General features: G+C 44.0%; 4 protein-coding genes across 4 annotated transcripts; 2 read left to right on the top strand and 2 right to left on the bottom strand.

Moving 5' to 3' along the window:
* Window positions 1-1,219: 1,219 nt before the first annotated feature.
* LOC143335096 (uncharacterized) lies at window positions 1,220-6,425 on the top strand. Its single transcript, XM_076754242.1, has 2 exons — window positions 1,220-1,673; window positions 4,605-6,425. The coding sequence occupies exons 1-2, from the start codon at window positions 1,476-1,478 to the stop codon at window positions 4,890-4,892; spliced, it is 486 nt and encodes a 161-aa protein (XP_076610357.1). The 5' UTR covers window positions 1,220-1,475; the 3' UTR covers window positions 4,893-6,425.
* A 1-nt stretch (window position 6,426) lies between these two features.
* Window positions 6,427-7,659, bottom strand: aard (alanine and arginine rich domain containing protein). Its single transcript, XM_076754243.1, has 2 exons — window positions 7,181-7,659; window positions 6,427-6,997 (listed from the first exon to the last, which is right to left on the bottom strand). Exons 1-2 carry the CDS (start codon window positions 7,403-7,405, stop codon window positions 6,875-6,877), a joined length of 348 nt encoding a protein of 115 aa, XP_076610358.1. The 5' UTR covers window positions 7,406-7,659; the 3' UTR covers window positions 6,427-6,874.
* Window positions 7,660-11,458: 3,799 nt separating this feature from the next.
* rad21b (RAD21 cohesin complex component b) lies at window positions 11,459-18,722 on the top strand. Its single transcript, XM_076754240.1, has 14 exons — window positions 11,459-11,586; window positions 12,695-12,891; window positions 13,129-13,258; window positions 13,484-13,583; window positions 13,957-14,063; window positions 14,202-14,411; window positions 14,500-14,622; window positions 14,727-14,855; window positions 15,266-15,489; window positions 15,599-15,755; window positions 15,889-16,034; window positions 16,162-16,359; window positions 16,528-16,611; window positions 16,927-18,722. Exons 2-14 carry the CDS (start codon window positions 12,748-12,750, stop codon window positions 17,116-17,118), a joined length of 1,944 nt encoding a protein of 647 aa, XP_076610355.1. The 5' UTR covers window positions 11,459-11,586; window positions 12,695-12,747; the 3' UTR covers window positions 17,119-18,722.
* A 76-nt stretch (window positions 18,723-18,798) lies between these two features.
* On the bottom strand, window positions 18,799-20,188 carry utp23 (UTP23 small subunit processome component). Its single transcript, XM_076754241.1, has 3 exons — window positions 19,759-20,188; window positions 19,493-19,667; window positions 18,799-19,292 (listed from the first exon to the last, which is right to left on the bottom strand). Exons 1-3 carry the CDS (start codon window positions 19,944-19,946, stop codon window positions 18,903-18,905), a joined length of 753 nt encoding a protein of 250 aa, XP_076610356.1. The 5' UTR covers window positions 19,947-20,188; the 3' UTR covers window positions 18,799-18,902.
* Between the last annotated feature and the right edge of the window lie 206 nt (window positions 20,189-20,394).

Here is a 20,394-nt window from a genome sequence, read left to right as displayed (position 1 = left end):
TGTGTGGCTCAGTGAGAGAGGTGCCTGTTAGCGTTTGGTTCCAAAATGTACCACAAGGTGTCGACAATGAGCCATCTACAGACACCTGTGACACCAAGAAGGAGCTGAAACGTGTGTGTTTTTGTGTTTTTCATCAAGAAGGTCTTTAAAATCCAGGCTGCTAGTGATGCTAAAGGATATATTATCATTATTATTTCTAATTCATGTATTTGTCTGATTGTTTGGGTGCAACCTTTTTCTTTATGTTGTTGATTCAAACTCCTGACCATCATACCTGTGTGTCTTGGGTTTAACACATGGATCACCTCTGCTGTGCACGTGGTGCAGCTCAGTTACTGGTGCACCTTTGTTCATCCCACAGCAGTAAAGACAAGTGTGTGCACACTCAAACTGTGCAACCTTTGTTAAAGACACACTGTCAAAATGTCTGTTTTGTATGGTATTGTATGGTATGATTATCGCTTTTGCACAAACATAGTCATCAACATATTCACTCATTCACAAAGCGGCTGGTGACGTTACAGCTCATGCAGCTTACATCAGTGCTCTTCAGCGTCTTTGAAAGCAGCATTAAGAACATGACACAGTTGCACAATGAGACTTAAAGGCAGCTTCCTTTATTCCCTCTGAAGTTTGTTTTCTCGGAGTGGTCTAAAAGTGGACTCAGCTTGACTCTAAAAATAGTTTCAATGTGTCGGTGGCTATTTTGGTCGATCCCGTCTGTGCTCTGCGCAGAGCGTGGGCCAGCGTTTGGTTTGCCAAGGCGTTGTGTGAGTGAATAGATGGTGCAGCGGGGTTGCCAGGGGCTGCAGAGTGAGGGGAAAATGGCACGAGAAGGGTTAGTTACACATGGCCGTTCACACTGTTCTTAAGATCCTGACCCTGCGACGGGCCAAATCACCAGATCATGAGAGCTGTGCTTACACTACAGGGCTGTGTGTGCATGTTTGTGTATCTGCAAGTGCATCCTCTTTTAACTGAGAAAACAACAGGCCTGAACCTCTGCAAGCCCGGGGTCTTTTCAAGATATACAACTGCTGTGCCCTGGCAACCACCCGCCTCTTCCCCACCTCTCCATCCTAATGATCACTGTGTGTGTGTGTGTGTGTGTGTGTGTGTGTGTGTGCGTCAGATAAAAAGGCCCCAAAAGTGGTAAACAACTCGAGGTCAGGCATCCGCACAATGCGCTGACGTCAAACCTGCTCCCCATTCACACTCCAGTGATGCCAGTTCACCAGGGAGCTGGGGTGTAATGTTTGAGAGACAGACAGCAAGAAAAGAGAAGGGGGGGGGGGGGGGGGGGGGGGGGCAGGAGTGTGAATGAAAGAGAGAAAGAGAGAGTGAGTTCTTCATAAGTCGTCAGAACTGCAAGGGATCATCTCATAACAGAAGAGACAGAGAGATCAGACGAGGCTGAATCTGCATTACAGCCGAGAGCAACGCAAGACACAGCAGAGGGTCTGCAGAAGGAAAGCATGATGGAAGTGGTCCTAACCAGACTGCGGGACTTCTCCTGCAAGACCTCCACCTTCGATGACTGCAAACCAGCGGGACAGAGGGTTTGCAGGGATCCTCGGAGCAGGACTGGCTGCCTCGGTGAAGGCTGCACAGCTGGAGAGGAAGGCAGGAAACTGGACATAGAGAGCGCTCTGGCCTGGCTGCGAAGAGAACTGGTAAGACCAGCGCTCTGATGGAGTCTCACTACATTTTAAATAGAGTTCACATCATTGTGGTTTTCAGCATCTAGCACATTTACTGAAGTACTGTACTTAGGGACAATTTAGGTGTATTTGAGGAGAATTTATGCTACTCTATACTTCTGTTCCACCACATTTCAGAGCTGAATATTGTACCTTTTACTTCTCTATAATTTGAACCACTATAAACAATAGTTACTCTGATTTGACATACAAAACATATGATTAAATGATCAAATATGATAGATTATCATAGATTAAAGAGGTCACCATGTGCTAATAAGAACTAAGTTGTAAAGTCTTGTGGAACAAGATGATAAATTATGTGGTAGAATAATTATCTTGTCCACTTTCGGGACTTTGGGGGTCCATAATTTAACACTCTGACGCTCTGCGGGCATTTTGCATAGTGGCTACTTTTACTTTTGATATTTTAAAGTGAGCTTATGTACTTTTGAAAGCAAAATGACTAGTAATTTCTTTTAAAAATGAAACGTTGAGTTCATGAACAATTAAATGCACCCTTACTCAATTCAGTACATTTAGGAATTTTGCCTATTCACTCGTTCTGGTACGACCCGTAGCTTTTGGTGGCTAATTTTAGCTAATGTTAGCAAACTTAGGCTCAACATTGCTATGTAACAAACACTTTCCCCTGCTTGTGCTACTGTTGTGACATTATGTTTTAGCATTATCCCATAGTTGCAGCCACCACTGTTCAGTTGCATTGTGTCGCTTTAAGTACATTTTGATGGTATATTTCTACTTCTATGTACTTTTATGTACATTTTTTATAGGTCGTGAACTCCAGAGCTGAGCACAGACTTGAAAGTTTCATCGCTGAATTGAATCTTTCAGCCAAAGCGAAATAATAACAGTAATATAAAAGCATTTCATTGTCCTTTATGCTAAAGGTCAACTCGTTTGTCACCCCAACAAAATGACCTCGGGGGGCCACTGTGAATGTTTCTGTGTGGACAGCCAAAGTTATTGCCTTTTTGTTCCTAAGACGCATGTAGGTCATGTCGTTATAAAGTCAGCCCCTTTAAACAATCCTCTCCAGTTAAAGAGGCCGGCAGTGTGTGTGTTTATGTGTCCAATTGTGTGTGTATGTGTGTGTCTGTTTGCACCTCTGTGGGCCGCTGTGTAAGGCTCATTGTCACGGCCTGATATATCACTCGCCATTTAGTGCAGCCACCCAGACAGCTTGTCATGGTAACCGAGAGTCCTGAGCACACAGAGAAGGAGAAACCACGTGTCTGAGCCGGAGCTGGACTACACAGCCAGTAAAACCAGAGGCCTCCCGGGTGGTTTGATAACAACTCTTTGAGTAACGGCAATGAATGGCAAAACCTGGACTCCACTCACCTGAAAGGACGAGTACAATTCACTGTATTCCAGCACAGATCTTATTAAAATAGCGTTTCAGACTCAGAGTCCATTTAGAAGCTCTTCTCCAGCTTTTGAGTGACATCACATGATCTTCATCAGCTGATGGAGTTTGCCTAGCTGTGACAGAAATGTAGGTGTCCAAACCAATATTTTGTATTTTGTTTCTGTATTTTGCTGTTTTACTCGAAGGACTTTCTTTCCCGTGCCGGCTTGCAAGTTGAGTTCAAGATTCATTGTTGGCTCTGGAGGCTGTAGTTAACAAAACAATCTCACCTCAAGGTCCACACAGAAGCTGTTTGGCACTGTTCAAATCATATCACATGATCTTCCTCAGCAGATGGCGTTTACCCAGTCGTCACAGGAGCACTAAAGACCAACCTAAACACTAAATCTTAAATAAATATGTATTTATCTGATCAAATCCAGGACAAATAAGGCAGAAGCTTGTGTAAATTCAGACCTACCAACAAAAAAAACCAACATTTTTTCTCAAGCTCTATTGTTCATGCTGGAACTACAAACTTACACACTCAGTTGTTTTCTTTTCTTCAAAAAGTAGATTTATCCTGTTTTTTTGAGAGCTTGAATCATTGCTTCATTCGATGGCATCATCTAAATAAGATAAGATAAGACTGTCTTGATCCCACGCCGGGGAACTTCTCTTGTTACAGCAGATTAGCAGAATAAATAGCAGAATAAAAAAGGAGCAGTAGAAAACAAAGTTGAACAAACAGACCAGTGTTCACGATATAATTAAACCAGGATTCAATTCAGCACAGCCACCATCACCTCGAATCAAATCCCGGGGTGCCGTGTTCATGTTTTCCTATGGAGAAGTAAATTAAGGACTGTGTGTAAGGATAGTTTGCAGTGGAACAGTAAAGAAAGGGGGCACAGACAGATGCACACACACACACACACACACAGCATCCAGCACATTATTTGAATAGAGCTGGTGTTTGGCATGAGGAGGTGGAGCCCAGCATGCCCACATCTCCAACTCCCTCACAGAATGAAAAGGTCACGTTTCTTCTCTCGTTCCTCCAAGTGTCGACAAAGGCGGTCGAACCTGCATCTTTCAGCCGGAGCCCAGTCGCAGCCTGGTGCTGTAATTAACAGAGAAAAGAAATGCAGATCGGCCTCAGAAGGTTTTTTTGTTGGGGACATTCCTCAATCCTTAGGACAAACTTGGACTCTGAAGTTGGTGGAATTCTGAATATCTTATTTTACAATGCGGGCAATTAGACAGCCTCTCATAAAAAAAGGGAACAGCAGAAAGATGCATTTGCATTTGAAAGAGGGCAAATGAAATGGCTGTGGTTTCCCGCTGAGCATGAACCCACTCAGCCTCATCAGGAAGGAGTCTTTTGGTGTTTTGGTTGAAGTTTTAAGGCTTCTCAATTGGTGATTTCTTTCCTTCATCGTATATTTGGGTCTCCTCCGTAGCAATCAATCAATATCTAAAATGTGTAAAAATAAAAACTAAACAGAGGGTTGTGTTTTGAATGTGTGCAGATGGAGATGCGATCCCAGGACCAAGCTCTGATCCGGCAGCTGATGGAGCTCCACTCCGGCATCCAGGAGCTCAAGCAGGAGTTATCTGAGGAGGAGCAAGAGGAAGGGACGGACGAGGAGGAAGAAGAGGGCAGCTACTGGGACTCTGAGAGCGAACGGGGAAGCGGCAGCATCTACTGCAGCTCAGGGGAGGTGGGCTTTTCCATGTCCGTCCTGAAGATGCCACCGCCCCTTTCCTCGAGGGTTTTATCGAGGAGGGCGTTCAGCAGGAGAAGCTCTGTGCCTTGAAACTACTGGAAGAAATTCAACTTTTGAAGTCTCTCCTCAGCTTCCTCATATCCTCTAAGACAGTCGACAAAGACAAGGTGGAGCAAGACAAATTAATTTGCAATTTCCCACCATGAATTCACTTCCCTGTATTTTCCCAAGAGAAGCCAAACAAGAGGATGAGTGAGGAAAGAAAAAAGGAAAACATGTAAACAGTGGTGTCATGTAGGCTTATAATGGCCTTACTATATTAATGCAGAAGTCATTTTCATTCAAATCCATGCACAAAATACATGTCACTCTAGTGGTTTCTTTAACTTACAATTTTTCCTTTGTTAATTTTATTTTCATGGCAAAATATGATTTTGTAAATTAAAACACGAATCTAGAGAAATTGTTAGAACTGTTAGATTTTGGAATCACACTTGCTGCCTTGAAATGGGGGTCGTGTTTATTGTGTTCAAGACAAGAGCCCATATGAACACCACCCCTCTTGTTTTGACATGTTTGCTGACGTTTTCAAAAAGGGTTGGAGCGCATCTTCCCTTGTTGAAACCACAAACTCACAAGCAGCAATTCAACCGCTCTCTTGCTGAGAGTTAGCTACATCCAACATTCAGCTAGCTTTGCTAAGCATAGAGACTAGAAACAGAGGGAGCAGCTAGCTTGACTCTTTCCAAAGGTTAAAAAAGAAGTCGTTTTTACACTTTGTACAGATAAAACAAATGAGATGCGAGTTAAATAGTGCGCCTTAGAGGTGCTTTTAGCTAAATTTCATTGCCTTTGGACAGAGCCAGGCTAGCTGTTTCACCCTGTTTTTAATCTTCATGCTAAGCTAGCTAACCGACTCGTGGCTGTAGCTTCATAGGCTATATTACAGATGGATATGAGAGTGGTATCAATCTTCTCGTCTTACTTGCAGCAAGAATATGTGTAAAGTATTCATTTAAGTTAGAATATAAATTGTGACAGAGGATAATTTAAGTCCCGTGCAGAAAGTGAGAGAAACTTTTCTTCTCTTTGTAGACACATAGCGATGCTAACAGCAGCTCGTGACACCGTTCAACTGGTCTGCTGAGTTGATTTTTCAAACGCTGTGCAAATGTTGAGCTGTGAAATTCCTGATTTATGTAAAATGTGTGAACATGTCAGTCATTAGCGCACCGCCTCTCCTCAGTGAGCTGCGTGCTTGAAGCTCACTGACCTTTTATGACTGTAACTGCGTACAGAATGGATTCAATGCAGCAGCAGGAGTTCATTGCATCTTTATTGTGCACGAGCAGCAATAAAGCATTCTGGTGACAGTTTGACATTGTTCCTCATCTTGGTTGCTACTGAGACCATGCATTCTTAAATATCTCTTTGAGAAAGTATTATTAGTTAGTACAGTATATAAATCCATGTTTAAAAAGATTACTGTGGTCTGATTGTCTGTGCATAGAGAGTAGAGATGTGGATGTATCTATTAACCATACCTGAACTTCTAGCTGTATTTCAAACAGGTGCTGTACTGCGGTGGTACAGTATGCCAGCACAATAAAGACATGAAATCACTCATGGTGCACATTTTATTTTTGTCAAATCACAAAAAAAGTCAGCATAAAATCGTGACAAAGTTCATTTTCTGTTTCATTTTTACATTCATAGTGCCTTGTTTCCTGACCTAGCAAAGAAACAAAACATGTACAAACAGGTTTCTTTAGGACAACTCTGCTTAAGTGCAAAATATCTAAAAAAAACAATGCCGGCATCACATAAAGCCGAGCACATTTTGTCCTTCTTTTTCCTCTTCTCGGGTTACTTTACATGCAACTGTTGTCTATTTTTATGCCATGACACATTTTATCACAATGAGCCATTATCATGAGCAAATGCATTCAATCTTTTCTATTCAAACTTTTGAGTTTTCAGTTGCATCAGAGCCATTTCCTTTTACACCATGGCTTCCCGTAAGAGCATTTTCCACCTGCTTCCCCAGAGACAGGGCTCTCAGCCGGGGCCATTTACTGCTGATCATCCCCCTCTACCTCCACGCCTCCGAAACTTTCCCTCCTCAGTCTTTGGATCTCTGTGTTGAGCCCCAGTAGTGTCTGAGCCAGCTGGAGGTCCTGTGAGCGCATCTCCAGCTGCATGACAACAATGAAAGAACTGAATCAGCATATTGGAAGCTGGAATGAATACACTACACAAGGTACATTACTTCATGATAAACAGATAAATCAGAGCTATTTCTGGATATGTCAACTGCTATAAACTGTTGAAAACTACAGACAAAAAGCACTAAATGCCAAATCTGTCCGTGAACTTACCAGTTCAGACCTCAGCCAGGTTATCGCTCCATCTATCTGCGCCCTCCGCAGCTCTTCGTTGGCTTGGTAACTCCTGCCGATGCTGACTGGTCTGACAGAGGAGCCAGACTCTTGAGGATCTTCTCTGGACTCTCCTGTGGTCCTGAAGGCATGAATCAGTTTGTTTTTAATGTTCTCCAGAACCATGGTGGACAGAGTGTCCTCGCTGTGGCTGTCTCGGTCCATGCTGGGAGGGTATGAATGCGCGCCGCCTCACGTGTTGCCTCCCAGCACTTTCTTTGACGGACTTTGTGCACCCTTTCCTGAAACTTTGGGAACCTTCTCTCTTCTCTTCTTTTTACGCCTTCAGATCTGCACTTTACCGATCCTCTGAACTGCTCTTCCTCCTTCCCCCTATGAGTGCAGAGCTCTGCAGCACAAGTCTGTGTGCCTCTGCTCAGCAGCTGCACTCATCCCTTTTGCCTGCCTGGTGTTGAACTGGCTTGTTTTGTCATTGTTACTATGGAGAAGCTGCCCTCCGCCTGCATGCCCCATCTCCTCCTCCTCCTCCTCCTCCTCCTTTCGGTAACCTTAATAAGAATGGTGGAAGATCTCGGACAAAGACTATTGTTGCCTCCAAAAAAGAACTGAAAAGACCCCCCCAACCACTGCCACCACACCCTCCCCCGTTTTCTTCCCCCTTTCTCTCTTTCTTTTTCTCAGTCAGTCCCGCCTCCATACAATTCCACTGTGAGAAATGTGTGAGTGAGCTCTCATTTGGACAAAGTGCCAAAGTGTAAACCTGTGTGTGTGTGTGTGTGTGTGTGTGTGTGTGTGTGTGTGTGTGTGTGTGTGTGTGTGTGTGTGTCTACTTGTATTACTCATGTTGTGGGGACATAAATCTGTTTGCACAGTCGCATTGTGGGGACAAAACTTAAATCCCCATAATGTAAATCATTAAATCTCATGTCAAAGGCTTGGCTTTGGTTAGGGTTAGGCAAGTAGGAATTAAGGTTAGGGTTAAGGTAAGCCTCCATTAAATGAATGTAAGTCTATGTCATATCCCCAAAAGTGATGGAAACATTTCGGCCAGTCCTCACTTCCAGACTGACCTTCAAATGGCTGTTTGATGATCCAGAGTTGGTTTTAAGGGTTGGATTAGAGTCAGGTTTAGGGTAAAGGTTGGGGTAAGAAGCAAGGGAAGGCATGATCTCACTGAGTGTCCTCACAAGGAGAGAAGTACAAGTGTGTGTCCGCACATACAGCGCACACAAGATCCATCAAAGCCCCAGTGGACTTCTTCAGTGCGTCTCCCTAAATAAGACCTGCTTGTCAGCTTAGGAGACAGACAGGTTGGGCGAGGAGGGAGACACAGCCTCAGTGTTAGCCGATTCAGAGGCACAAAGGCCAACCTACGGTGAAATATAACCAGGCCCTTTGTGCCCACGTTAAGTCCATTCCCCGTGGGGTTTGTGGGATGGTTTTTGGCAGCTGTGAGCAGTTTTTTCCCTGACTTCTGCTCAGAGATGAGACAGGGGTCCAGTGTTTTGCCCTGCCTGACTTATGGGCCTGGCTGTGAGAAGTGAGAGGGCACATTTGGAGGGGACATCACACTCAGTCAGTGCTTTCAAGCGTTTTCCCAAGGTAATTCTTCACTTTGAGGAAATGTTTTGCTTGTTTTCAGTGCTATGTCATCGGGAAACAAAGACAAGCTGCGTGTGTGTGTGTGTGTGTGTGTGTGTGCGTGAAACCTAGCCATGTCCAACAGCCTATTAAAAAACTCTCAGCCAAGTTCTGCTCCACACATCCGGCCCTTAAATAAATGGCTTTGATTTGCAATTCTGTCATACAGCAGTGTGTAAAGACGGATGGATGAGCCGAGCCGGAGAGAGAGAGCACTTGTCAGAGCTCATAAGATGTGAGCTATGGCTCCATCTGTGCGGAGGTCTGTGGAGCGTGAGAAGAGGTTGGAGGGACTGGGCCGTCAGTCTTGAAGGTCAAGGAAGCAGGGCGGCGCGTGACGGCAGTGACAGGGACAAACAAGCTGCCAAATACTCACAGTGAGCCTCAGGTGGTGGCGCGGCCTTATGTTTCCCAGAAACTGTGCTTGCATTTACTAAATTGTTTCCCCAGTTATGTCAGGATGACAAACACAATCAGTGTCTGGATTACGATCAGTGGAAATGTTTTTTTCTGAGAGTGATTCCACCACACAGAAGCTGCAGGGAAGTGGTCAGGAGCTCGAGTCGAGGCTGTGGTTCGGTTTTGGAAACTGGGATTTTGGTTAAAAGTTAATAAACATGTTGTGATTCTAGTCAATGTGGACATTTTCTGTTTTAACCCAGACTGTGATCTTTAACCATGCGCCGCCACTGCTTACACCAATGGTGAAGAAGTACTCAGATCCTTTACTTAAGTAAAATTAAAAATACAGTAGTCTAAAAACACTCCATTATGACAAGTGTTATCAGCAAAATGCACTAAAAATGAGGGAAAATGGGAAATGAGGGTGTTTTGTCAAAGTGGGGGGATTTGGAGAACAGGGAGGAATTCAGCTCAAGGGTTACATGAGACAAATAGACTTGAAACCAATTCTGTTGAGTCCACTTGACTATATTTGTTCTCAAACTGCAGGATTATTTTAGAAAAAAGTGATGAAAGTTAAATTCAAAAGCAGATGGAATTAAATTATTTAGGATTATTCATAAATGTTAAATCAGGGAGATGATTTGAATGCACCGTTTTTAAAGATTAGTCTGAATAATGAGATTGGAAGGAAATATGATTTGTGTACTTATATTAAAAAAAGGTATATTCAACTTTATAAATCTTTGATGGGTTAAGATAAAAGAACGTATTTGCTAAAGAATATTGAGTGAGGATGATTGTAATCCCATGCCTTGTATTTGTAACGTGCTCTTTGGGTTTGGGGAGGAAAGTCCAAGTGAGGTCAAAAGTCACTGGTGTGACTTGATTTTGTCCTGTGGAGCCGAAAGTCATCAGGTTAATCACATTTATTTATCAAGTCTGCCTAAAGTTCAAGTCACGTGACTCAAGTCCACACCTCGTCTTTAACTCACTTTCATGCAGTGATGAAGAAGTAAATCCAATCACAATAAATAAATCAAAATAGACTGCGATCATATACCCTTCAGCCTTCCCTTACACATGCTCATACCCAGCTCTATGACAATGTTTAGACAAACATTTTCCTTATTTTATGTTGTATATTTTTTAAATGCGTGGTCCTTATAAGTTCAGACTCAGCCTGAAGCATAACTTTCTACCTCTTCAAGCATGAAACTCATCTTTATTTCCATTTGGGGAAGCATAATGTTAGATTCAAGGCATGTTTGATGAAAAATAAATAAAGTAAGTAAGGGGCTGGAGGGCTTCATCTCCACTGAAATTACTGTAATTACATAAATGGAAAATGATGCAGTGTGGTAAGTCAAGCTTTTAAACAGCGGTAACCATAATTGTCTTAAAAATGAATTATTCCAGTAAATAAAAAAAGGTACCTTTTTCATCTCTTTTAACAATTTGAGACACTTAAAAGTGGCTTTCATTTGAATTCAGGGCTGATGGGATCATGTGTGATATCTGACTGGTGGTTAAGCTTTCAGCCGGCTTTGCTGCCCCCTGGTGGTACTTTCAGCTGTTTGCAGAATGTCACAAGGGCAGCTCCTGCAGCTTGATTTTTAACATGTGATGTACAAACTGCTAATGAGGTATGATTGCGTGTTAATGTGTGTTAATGACATTCATGTAAATGGAGACTTTTTTTTTATGTAGCAGCATAGGCTGGTTCACTGTGTGGAGACTCCAAGCTGACATAAAACTGTTTTTCTCTCCTTTAAATGGGCAGTCAATCCAGACAATCCACTATTAATAAGGCGGCTGGAGAGCAGTGAGGCAGAGGGAGTGCAGAGGAAACTTGAGAGTTTGAAGGTCATTAAAGGAAAATGTGTCTGTCTGAAGAAAATATAACACTTTAACTCAAGCACAGCAATTCATACTCCACTACACTGAGCAGTGGAGTAAAAAGTAAAAGCCCTGCATCTAAAGCCTTGCTTAAGTATAAGTATTATCAGCAAAATGTACGTAAAGGAAGAAAAGATGCATGCATGGAAGTATTCAAGTAAAGCACAAGTACTTCAAATGTGTACTTGAGTACAGCACTTAGGTAAATGTATTCAGTCACTTTCCACCAGTGCACACAGGTGAGCAGATGAGCGTGCACAGGTGCAGAGCTCAGCATCCCTCCCTCTCCCCCTCATCAGCACCACTCCGCATCCTGCGGTGGGGGGGGCAGAGGCAGGGCGCCATCTTGTTTGTTTTAGTGTGAGGAGGGGTGGAGGCGAAACGGCCACCGCCAGCAGCGACACCACGGGAAAAAAGCGAGAGAAGCACCAAGCGTCTCACCGGTGAGTCCGACAGGTGTTTGTGTGACGTGGACGTGAAACTGTGAGTTAAATATGTCGGCGCGGACTGAAAAGCGTCCGTGTTGGTTTTGAGTGACAGCGGCTAACGTTAGCTTAACTGCATCATCACCTGTTGTGAGGCAGCGCGGAGCATCTGAGCGTTAATGTGACTGTAACGGCTCACCTGCTGTGAACGACATTAACCTTCAGAAAACCCTGCCTGCTGGGATATGAACGACTCACCTGTGGGTGACGTTACTGGATCATTCTGCGTTGTAGTGATGATAATTATGCGGTAATATCAGCAGGTATGCTAACGTTAGCCTCAGAGCTGCAGGTGAAGCTAACAGTTACACTGAGCTACCTGGAAGGTTTGTCACACACTGTCAATCATTCGTTTATTCACAGTGGTGGAATGACATTAAGCTCTCAGTTACTGCACTGTAGTACAAATTTGAGTTTTTGATAAAATTTAATGAAGTATTTTCACAGCAAAATGTGAAGTGACAAGCATCCAAAGGTAGAAGTAGTACTCGGATCTTTCACTTAAGTAAAAGTAACAGTACCACAGGTTCTTTATTTAAGAAAAGGACAGAAGTATTAGCATCAAAATGTACTTCAAATACAAACAGTGAAAGTACTCATCATGCAGAATGGCCAGTTTCAGAATCATGTGTATCATATTATTGACTTTTAATTATAACATGTACATTACTTTGATGTTGTAGCTGGTGAAGATGGAGCTAATTATAAGGATTAAAGTTCAGTTTGACACTTGTTACCATGAAAACAGCAGTAGATAAATCACCTCATTACTCAATTTACTTAATTATTTACTTACTTAATTGCTTTGCTTTTGTAGTGTGCAGATAGTGTAGAGCACAGCGCTGAGACGATGGGACCCTCACCACAGTCTGCAGGGCTGTGTGGTCCTGATGGGGTTTGTTGCCATACCAGACGACGCTTTAGAAAGGTCTTAATTAGTCACCTTGTGCCCTGCTATGACAGCTAGACAGCCGTGTCTGCCGAAGCTCAGACCACAGTGTGAATGTGTCCTTTCAGGCTGTGACTTCAATCATATAAAGAATCTTGTGTTGTGTCCCCCCTCCAGGCCCGACGACTCCCCCTATCCCCTTTCCCCTGTGATGAGAAGGCGCTGAGACGATGTTTTATGCCCACTTTGTCCTCAGCAAACGTGGGCCGCTGGCCAAAATCTGGCTGGCGGCCCACTGGGACAAGAAACTGACCAAAGCACATGTGTTTGAGTGCAATCTGGAGAGCAGCGTGGAGAGCATCATCTCACCCAAGGTAACGTCTCAGGGTCTTCACCTTCACAGGAGACCCTGGTTTTAATTGTCTAAATGTATATTTGTGACCTGATTAGACTTAAGTGGGCAGTTCTTACACACACTTTAGGGCACGTGATGGCCATTTGTCACTGGTTTTAGAGTATTGACACAAAGATTACTTAAAAAGCTGCAGGTTTATTCCTCGGTATCATTACTGATGTCTGCTCATACCCTTTATTAATCATCGTTTTTACAGGTGAAAATGGCTTTACGGACATCAGGGCATCTGCTGCTGGGGGTGGTGAGGATCTACCACAGGAAGGCCAAGTACCTGCTGGCAGACTGTAACGAGGCCTTCATCAAGATCAAGATGGCGTTCAGACCAGGTTGGTGACAAAATGTAACTGATGCATCAAAGTCTCTGCTTTCCTCTAGTTGTTCATATTACAGACAGTGTCAGAGACTGAAGCGTTTCTCATGCCTCTTGAGAGAGACAGTTTGCAGTTTTGTTGATGTTGTAGCTTTATCCATGTCAATACACACTAAGCAGACAAACACAGGGACACACGCCAACATTATCTAATATTTTCAACTAAATTGTGGCGTTTCAGGTGTGGTGGATCTTCCAGAGGAGAACAGAGAAGCAGCCTACAACGCTATCACGCTGCCCGAGGAGTTCCATGACTTTGATCAGCCACTGCCAGACCTCGAGTGAGTCCTCTGTGCGTCCAGAAATCAAAACCAACGCAATATTTAATTTTTTTATTGTTATTATTTTCTCCGTAAAGTTGATTATTCATAGATATTGTCAAACCATGAATGTTTTCTTTCTTGTGATGGCTCTCACTCTTTGCTCTCCGAATTTAAAAAGCTCATAAAAAGCTAAATCTAACACTTTCTGAGGTTGAATTTCAGCCAATGCGTTCCACCTCTTTTGCTCTCCACACACAACTGTTCACCTGTATACAACCAAAGTCAGCTCAAATGTGATTGGTCAGTACTACTCGGACTACAAGCAGAAACCAGAATTTGACGTTTGAAGAGACGCGCTGTATGATGTGACTGTGTGGTGTGTTTTGCGCAGTGATATTGACGTTGCTCAGCAGTTCAACTTGAACCAGAGTAGAGTGGAGGAGATCACCATGAGAGAGGAGGTGGGCAACCTCAACCTGCTGCAGGACAATGACTTCGGTGGGCATCTGTCCTCTGAGCTTTCGAGCCTTTGTTCAGTAATATCATGCTTCACAGTCACTTGATGTACCTTTCGTTGTTAGTCCTTCCGCCCACATTCCTCGCGACGTACTGTAAAGATACGCTTCTGTTACGCAGCTGACTTCGGCATGGACGACCGGGAGATGATGCGGGAGGAGAGTGCATTCGAGGTGGACATCATGGGAGCGTCCGCTTCCAACCTGCTGCTTGAGGCCGAGGGTGCAACTAACTCGATGGCTGACAAGGCTAACCATCTGGAGTACGATGATCAGTACAAGGACGACTTCGGAGACAACCCGATGGAGAGCAACGAGGGAGGCATGCTGGGTAGGATCCTGTCAGTGATATAGACATGACGTGCGTCGTGACAGTGATCTTGATTGCAATAATTGAATGACCTAATCTCTGTGTGTAGTGGACAAGCTGCTGAGTAACGAGGATGGAGGCGGCATCTTTGACGACCCTCCTGCCATCACAGAGAGTGTGATGATGCCTCAGGACCACGGAGACGATGAGGACGACTTTGACGCTCTCTCAGGTCAGTTCCACAAAGAACCTCAGCAGCACAGCCTGACATGACGTGTTTTATGTTGTGTTGCAGTAGCTTTGGTTATACCCAGCCTTGTTATTGTGTGTTGTTAGCGGGTGCTCCGGATAGTCCAGACTCAGGCCCAACAGAGCCCCTACCGGCCATGGCAGACCAGGCAGAACAGACCACCCTGGTTCACAATGAGGAAGAAACCTTCGCCCTGGAGCCTATTGACATCACAGGTAATGCAGCTGGTTTCAACGGACAACCTCAGCATCCCTCAATCCCATAATTTCCATTTTGTGTTGAAACTTTCACCACGTCATTATCGTGCACAGTTCCACTTCATTTTTAATGGGTTTCCTTCCTTTTCCATGGACAAGATCACGTCTTGAACATAGAACCATACCAGATCGCATTGGTGGCAGAGGGTTACAGAGATTAGAGACAAGCAGCAGACAAAATAAAGCTACCATGAGCATGTGGAAAATGATAAATGTGGTGACTAGTTCAACTGCACAGTCACAGAACTTCACAGTTTTTGTCTACGCAGGAGCAATGTGTTTATATAAAAATGCCATTTTGCTCCAAATATCAGAGCTGTTTTGGTTTACTGAGCCGATTCATCTCCATCTCCCTGTGGCCTGTGCAGTGAAGGAGACCAAGGCAAAGCGCAAGAGGAAGCTGATTGTGGACAGCGTGAAGGAGCTGGACAGTAAAACCATCCGTGCACAGCTGTCTGATTACTCTGACATCGTCACCACACTCGACCTGGCACCCCCCACCAAGAAGCTGATGATGTGGAAGGAGACTGGCGGAGTCGAGAAGCTTTTCTCTCTCCCTGCTCAGCCTCTCTGGAACGCCAGGCTGCTTAAGGTAACGTAAAGATGGGCAGTTATTCAGGGATAACTGTAGCACAGTGGTAAGAATTCAACGACTGTATCCTCCCGCGTGTCCTCTCTGTCTGTCTCTTTGCTCTCTGTAGATGTTTACAAGGTGTCTGACACCACTGGTACCAGACGAGCTGAGGAAGAGGAGGAAAGGTGGAGAGGCTGACAGTCTGGATGAAATCCTCAAGGACCTGGAGAACCCGGAGGTGCCCAGAGAGGAAACAACAGCGCACCAGCAGAGAGACATCATGGGTAACAAATGGGTGTTTCCATTATATTGGCGTGCTTATCTTATTCGCTGTTATTAGCTTTCTTGTTAGCTATTCTTAAGTGAAAAGGTGTACCATGCACCCCAGTTTGTTCACAATGCCCATTTCCCCTCCAGACCAGACCATCATGGAGGAGGCCAATGCTCTGCAGACTTCAGCTGTGGAAGGCAGCAGGACCACGCTGGACGAGTCGGTCATGCTGCCTCCGTCCTCCCAACGTGGCCTCAAACGCAAAGCCCAGGACACAGAACCAGCCCTGCCTGTGAGTACAGACACGCGCTCACCACCCACCCTTTTCTGTATCTGATATCAGCCCATATTTTGATGTCAGGACTCCAATAACTACTCTTTCTGTTCTTGTGGTACACTCTGTCCACTCTCTTCTCTAGATGGGAGCTTTGGACCAGCAGCAGCAGCAGCAGCCACAACAGCAGCAGGGGTCCAGATCCTCTAATGTGTCCCAACAGCTGGAGCCATCCAATGTGGATCTTCCCCCAGAGGAAAACACCAACATCAGTCAGCTGATCGAGTTGGATCTGCTCGGCGACAAGGACAAGAAGAAGAACGATGACGACTCTGATGAAGAGGTGAGATAAAGATCCTCTTGTACAGTACACTTCTACTTGTGGGATTTTAGATTTTTCACATCCTTTTTTGTTTATTTATTCAGAGTTAGCGAGCACAGACTCATTTTATCTAGGACTTGACAGTAGGTAGCCTTTATTAGTGTTCGTAACTGTGTTTTTCTGTGTCAGGAGGAGGAGGCACAGGGAGGGGATCAGGACCAGGAGGAGAGGAGGTGGAACAAAAGAACCCAGCAGATGCTCCATGGCCTCCAGGTATGCATCTGCTCACATTGTATAAGAAGAACCAGAAGAATAGGATAATATCTTGTTGCTACAACTCAGAGGAATTTCTGTTTTGATCACATTCAAAATCATTTTTATGTCTCAAGTTAAAGCCACAAACAAACGGCAACACGTTGGACGAGGCCACAAGGTCCCATCACACTGTAATGTTGAGTAATGATGGCTGCTTTTGTTGATACTAGATGTATTTGGATGTATCTGCAATAGCTGCTTGAATGAGTTTAAAACGTGTTTTTGAATGTAAAGCTCTTCCCTGTCCTGACTCTCTCTCTCTCTCTCCCACAGAGGGTGATGGCCAAAACAGGTGCTCAGTCGGTCAGCCTGCTGGATCTGTGCAGGAACAACAACAAGAAGCAGGCAGCTGCTAAGTTCTACAGTTTCCTGGTTCTGAAGAAGCAGCAGGCGGTGGAGCTCGTCCAGGAGGAGCCGTACAGCGACATCGTAGCTACGCCCGGACCTCGCTTCCACATCATCTAGAAAACAAAACAAAAAAACAGTGTCGTCTCTGCATCACAGCGCCGGCTGTCTGGTAAACTCTTCTGTTGTTGACTTTATTTTGTGAATAATGTGGAGTTTTATCTTCTGTCTGCAATATCTGAATGCCAAGCAGTCGTGGGAGGAAAGCAGTCTGAATAACGTGGTTGAATTAAGAAGTTTCTTCCATGAAAAACACAAAATCAAACAAAAGACACTGTTGTTATTATTTATTATTCATTTATTTATTGGATTTGTTATTATGAAGACCTGCCTTATAACCAAGTTAGTATTAAGTATCTTAAAGAAAGTGAGTTTGGAGTTGCTGTTTTCACATTTTTGGCCTTTTTCCATGTAGATATCAGTTACTTTGAAAAGCACTATAAGACGCTGATGGAAGTTAAACGGGATCTATTTTTAGATGCTTGCAGTGGGAGTGAGAACCCAGTCAGCCATGTTACTCTGAGGCTCGTCTGTCCCACAACTGCACGAAAAGGTTCTCACCTGACGGCTCTCGTGTACTCTGACTTTAGCCAAAAGGAGCATGCACTATATCCAGTCTCTGCAAGAGGATATTTAAACAGTTACTACAGTAGTGATGTGCAGATTCAACCAGCAATTAACCATTATACAACTGTAGTGTCGCACTTTAATCATTACAAACTTCAAACTTGGTGTGTCTGCAAATGCCTTGCTTGCATCATGGACTGTTTCCACCTCACAGTCAGCAAAACTGTAGTTGTGTCCCAAATCCATACGACATGTTCATTCTAAGCAGGGTTTGAGTACGTACAAATCAATGAATAATGGGGTTATATTTAAGAGTAATGATGAGAAAGTCAAACATCATTTGTACAGTGACTTCTTGTATTCAAACTGCAAAAGCTATGTAAGGTTAGTACATACTGTACTTAAGTCGTCTGTACTGTGGAATTGGGACACAGCTTATAAAAAAAGAGCTTCAGAGTTTTAACCTATAGCTCATGTAAACATCAGTGATCAGCCATACTTGCATGTTCTGTCCTGAAATACTTCATATAGGTGAACTTGCTCCAGAATCCATTTTTATCCCCGTGTTGCTCTTTTATCCTTAAACTGACCTCAGTAACTTCAACAGTGTCAATCCAGTAGACTCTGTTCAATAATCATTTATTGATGGAATATATAACAATAGAATGAATTGTTGTTTTTTTTTTTATTTATAATGGATTTTTAATCACCAGAATGAGATGATAAGATAATCAAGTGAAGTCTGAATGGACGTATTTGATACGAACGCTGCGGTTTGGACTCTAAACTGATCAGAAATCACAAAAACAAGCAGACCACCAAGCTGCTGTGACTTCTTCCCTGTGCTTCTGCAAAGACACCTGAATGCATCGTTTTTTAATATCCATGTCCATGTGTACTGTATGTCACGTCTGAGTGCATCTTGAATTTTAAACTATGTGCCTGTAAACCTGCTTTTTTGATTTTCTATAACGGCTGAGGCAAGTCTTCTGGATCTCAAACATGTTGGTATGTTTGTGAACGGTTTCAGTCCCATGCCTGTGAGTCCTGAGTGCCCGAAACTGTTTTTCAAAATAAAACAAATACCATAACCAGTATTTTCAAATGGAATTTTGTCTAATAAACATCGATTTATTCTATGCAGGAAAACAGACCAGAAGTGAATGTGCAGAGTGTGATTAGTTCAGATCGGGTTTATATTAATTGTGAACATCTTTGATGTGTTCAAATATGTATGAAAGAAACAAACTGGCTGAAGTCTCTGTCTTCCTGCTCTACTACGTATCTGTGACGGCAGGAGCAGGCGTGTTGTCTCCTCGCTTCTTGTGTCGACTCCTTTTCCTCTTCTCCCCCTGCTCCGTCTTCTTCAGCGGCGGCGTCGGAACGCCTTTCTTCTTCTTCTTCAGGCAGCTCAGAGGGTTGGGATTGCTCTGCTTCCTCTTCCTCTTCCTCCCCCGCCTCTCTCCGTCCTTGTGGGCGATGCCCTGCTCCTCCTTCAGGCTGCGGATGCTCTGCTGCTGGGCCGGGCTGACCAGCTCTCCCAGCTGGACGGCCTGGACGTGGTCGAGGGACGTCTGGCAGGGCTTGTCCAGCACGATGGTGTTGGAGATGATGTAGAGCAGAGGAACACCTGGGATCTTCTTCAAGCCGGTGGTTACTGTGTGGTCCTGGAAAACACGCAGATACAGCAGGAGACAAGTTTGTTATATGTTAAATACACTACTGAAGCACAATACATACATCCACAAGCTGTAGATTTACAAATATGTTACATGCGACAGTCCCAAGATCCCTTTTTATAAACTTAATTTCTCTCTTTGGCCGTTTCTCCTTCCACTGCTCCTCTGGGTGTTGCCCTCGTGTTTACCTGCGTGGCCACAAAGTAGTGGTGTGGGTTGGTCTCCTCCAGCATGGACAGCAGACACTCAGAGGCCGGGACGGGGCTCTTGAAGTGCGGACATCTCCTCACCTGGTACCTCTGCAGGATGATTTTGGCTCCGTACAGCTCTTTTCCCAGAGTCTCCAGTTCCTTCAGTGCGCAGCTGAGGATGAACACGGGTAAAATCATGGGATGTTAGCTAAGACATGGTGCTTGCATGTAACCTGCACGTACAGTTAACTAAATCTCCTCACTTTGTCGTGCACAGCTGCACCTCCCCCATCAGGTATTTGGGCATTTGCTCCTTGATCTGAATCTTGTTTTTCAAAGCCGCCTGACAGAAAGTGCCATCGATGAGGATCTGGAAAGGTTCCCTGAAGCCGAAGTTGTATTTGTAGAAACTTATGGTTTTCTTGGCTTGTTTCTGTCGCTTGATCTTCATGGTGGCTGGTAGGTAAAGTCAGAGGAATGGTTGCTTTTTCCTCCTTTTTGTCCTCCTCAGAAAACACGAACTGCAGTTTGTGACGCACGTTAAAATGTCCGTTGAAGGCGATTCTTCCGGTGTGATCTTTGACTCGTTTGAAGGACGTTTTTCAAACAAATGTTCAAATTACTATCATCATCTACTTAAGCATGGACATTTCTAGTATACACAACATGCTTGCGGTCCGTACCTCTTGTGACTCCGGGCGGAAACAATATATGAACGAAGGTTCCGGCTGTTCTCCGACTGTTTCTTTCGACAAAGAAACCTGTAGCCCAGAAACAAACTGTTTTAAAATACTGAATACTATGTGTAGGTTAGGGTTTTTTTTAAAAGGTATTTTTAATTTAATTTTCTGGTACATTAGAATTGTGAGCCAAGTCAGAATTACAAGATAGTAACTCAT

This window comes from Chaetodon auriga, chromosome 17 (assembly GCF_051107435.1).
Source record: "Chaetodon auriga isolate fChaAug3 chromosome 17, fChaAug3.hap1, whole genome shotgun sequence".
Lineage (NCBI taxonomy): Eukaryota > Metazoa > Chordata > Actinopteri > Chaetodontiformes > Chaetodontidae > Chaetodon > Chaetodon auriga.
Note: the sequence above shows the minus strand (reverse complement) of the source record. Positions and strands in the feature narration are given on the sequence as shown.

Coding starts and splice junctions, on each gene's coding strand:
- utp23 (XM_076754241.1), bottom strand. CDS start 19,946: ATGAAGATCAAGCGACAGAAACAAGCCAAGAAAACCATAAGTTTCTAC. Junction 19,668..19,758: donor GTGCAGCTGTGCACGACAAA/GTGAGGAGATTT, acceptor GTTCATCCTCAG/CTGCGCACTGAAGGAACTGG. Junction 19,293..19,492: donor ACTACTTTGTGGCCACGCAG/GTAAACACGAGG, acceptor CGTGTTTTCCAG/GACCACACAGTAACCACCGG.
- aard (XM_076754243.1), bottom strand. CDS start 7,405: ATGGACCGAGACAGCCACAGCGAGGACACTCTGTCCACCATGGTTCTG. Junction 6,998..7,180: donor CCTGGCTGAGGTCTGAACTG/GTAAGTTCACGG, acceptor GTTGTCATGCAG/CTGGAGATGCGCTCACAGGA.
- LOC143335096 (XM_076754242.1), top strand. CDS start 1,476: ATGATGGAAGTGGTCCTAACCAGACTGCGGGACTTCTCCTGCAAGACC. Junction 1,674..4,604: donor CCTGGCTGCGAAGAGAACTG/GTAAGACCAGCG, acceptor GAATGTGTGCAG/ATGGAGATGCGATCCCAGGA.
- rad21b (XM_076754240.1), top strand. CDS start 12,748: ATGTTTTATGCCCACTTTGTCCTCAGCAAACGTGGGCCGCTGGCCAAA. Junction 13,259..13,483: donor CAAGATGGCGTTCAGACCAG/GTTGGTGACAAA, acceptor GTGGCGTTTCAG/GTGTGGTGGATCTTCCAGAG. Junction 13,584..13,956: donor CAGCCACTGCCAGACCTCGA/GTGAGTCCTCTG, acceptor TGTTTTGCGCAG/TGATATTGACGTTGCTCAGC.